Source organism: Seriola aureovittata, chromosome 3 (assembly GCF_021018895.1).
Source record: "Seriola aureovittata isolate HTS-2021-v1 ecotype China chromosome 3, ASM2101889v1, whole genome shotgun sequence".
In the NCBI taxonomy this organism is placed as follows: Eukaryota; Metazoa; Chordata; class Actinopteri; order Carangiformes; family Carangidae; genus Seriola; species Seriola aureovittata.
The window spans coordinates 30,682,056-30,683,270 of record NC_079366.1 but is presented as its reverse complement, the minus strand read 5'-3'; the positions used below and the strand labels follow the sequence as shown (position 1 = coordinate 30,683,270).

Here is a 1,215-nt window from a genome sequence, read left to right as displayed (position 1 = left end):
ATCGGCTCTGTATTTGAAGAGAGAAGTTGGGTGTTTTCCTGGAGCAGCACCTGGTGGACATTAGAGGGACTGCAGCTCAAGAAGCTGTAGCTTGGTCCAGGTTAGAGAAAGATCCTGGTCTGGTTTAATACAGAAAAAGTTCACAATCTGTTTTACATACATTAAACCAGAACCACCAACCTTAACCAAAGAGCTAAACCAGTGGTCTCAAAGTGGGGTTCAGGAACTCCCAGGAGTCCTTGAGGGGGTTCCTGGGGGTCCCCGGCAAAAAGGGGAATCATTTATTTTTGCTGTAAAACCATAGATAAGTAACACAATGAGAGAACGTATATTATGACTATTTTGGTTATTGGTTTAAACATTTTCTGTAATAAAAACATTTAAAAACGAAAGTCTTATCAGGGTCTGTTATCTAATTTGGTTCAGTTTTGGGTCTTTGATGTGAAAAGGTTTGAGAACCACGGGCCAAAGATGTCACCACTATGTAATTGGAAAAAACACATTTGTCATATCTAAACATGATTTTTAGGAGACACAGTGTGAAACAACAAATCTTTGTACTAAAACCACAGACTGTAAAAACCAATTGACAACTGATAAAAATGTTCCTAGACTGAGAAATAAAAATCTAATTCGGTGAGAATGAAAATAAAGGAAACAGATTTATTTAAGTTTGTGTTGTTTTATATCATCTCAGTACAAACAGTTAACAGAAATTCAACCTTTTCTTTCACATGGTTTCATTCACCTGTTTCCAGGGCTTTTAATAAAAAACAAACTTATAAAAATTCTTGAATAAATTTAAATATTTATACATTAACTTGAGCTTCATCTTTGTTTCTGCCTCTCTTTACCTCGGTGGCTGTTGTGGAGCTGAACTGTGATCGGTCGTAGATCCAGCCATGAGGACAAGGTGCTGTCCTGTTTCCCGGGCTGAGGTCAAAGGTCAGCAGCGGGTCATAGACTCGGCAGGAGCTGAGGGAGCCGTCATCCTGACGGGGGATCCTGAGGGCCAGCACCTCGGGGTTGGCGGCCCTGTCCTCCGGGATCCTGAGGGCGCAGCGGTGAGGTGGGGTGGCAGACACGAAGTTGTGCAGGAGGAAGTGGAGGGGCAGGATGGCGCGGGGGAGGCACAGGATGAACAGCAGGAGGAACTGGAACTTGGAGAAGCCGCCAACTTCGTCCAGGATCTCCTCGAACCGCATGGTGACGAGA

At 43.5% G+C, this 1,215-nt stretch overlaps 1 protein-coding gene across 1 annotated transcript in view; it reads right to left on the bottom strand.

The window, feature by feature from the left end:
* Positions 1-1,215, bottom strand: part of slc22a7a (solute carrier family 22 member 7a) — a 7,982-nt gene extending 6,767 nt beyond the window's left edge. Inside the window, exon 1 of the mRNA XM_056369421.1 lies at positions 855-1,215. Coding sequence (XP_056225396.1) covers positions 855-1,205 — 351 coding nt within the window. The 5' untranslated portion in view covers positions 1,206-1,215. The remainder of the gene's footprint in view (positions 1-854) is intronic.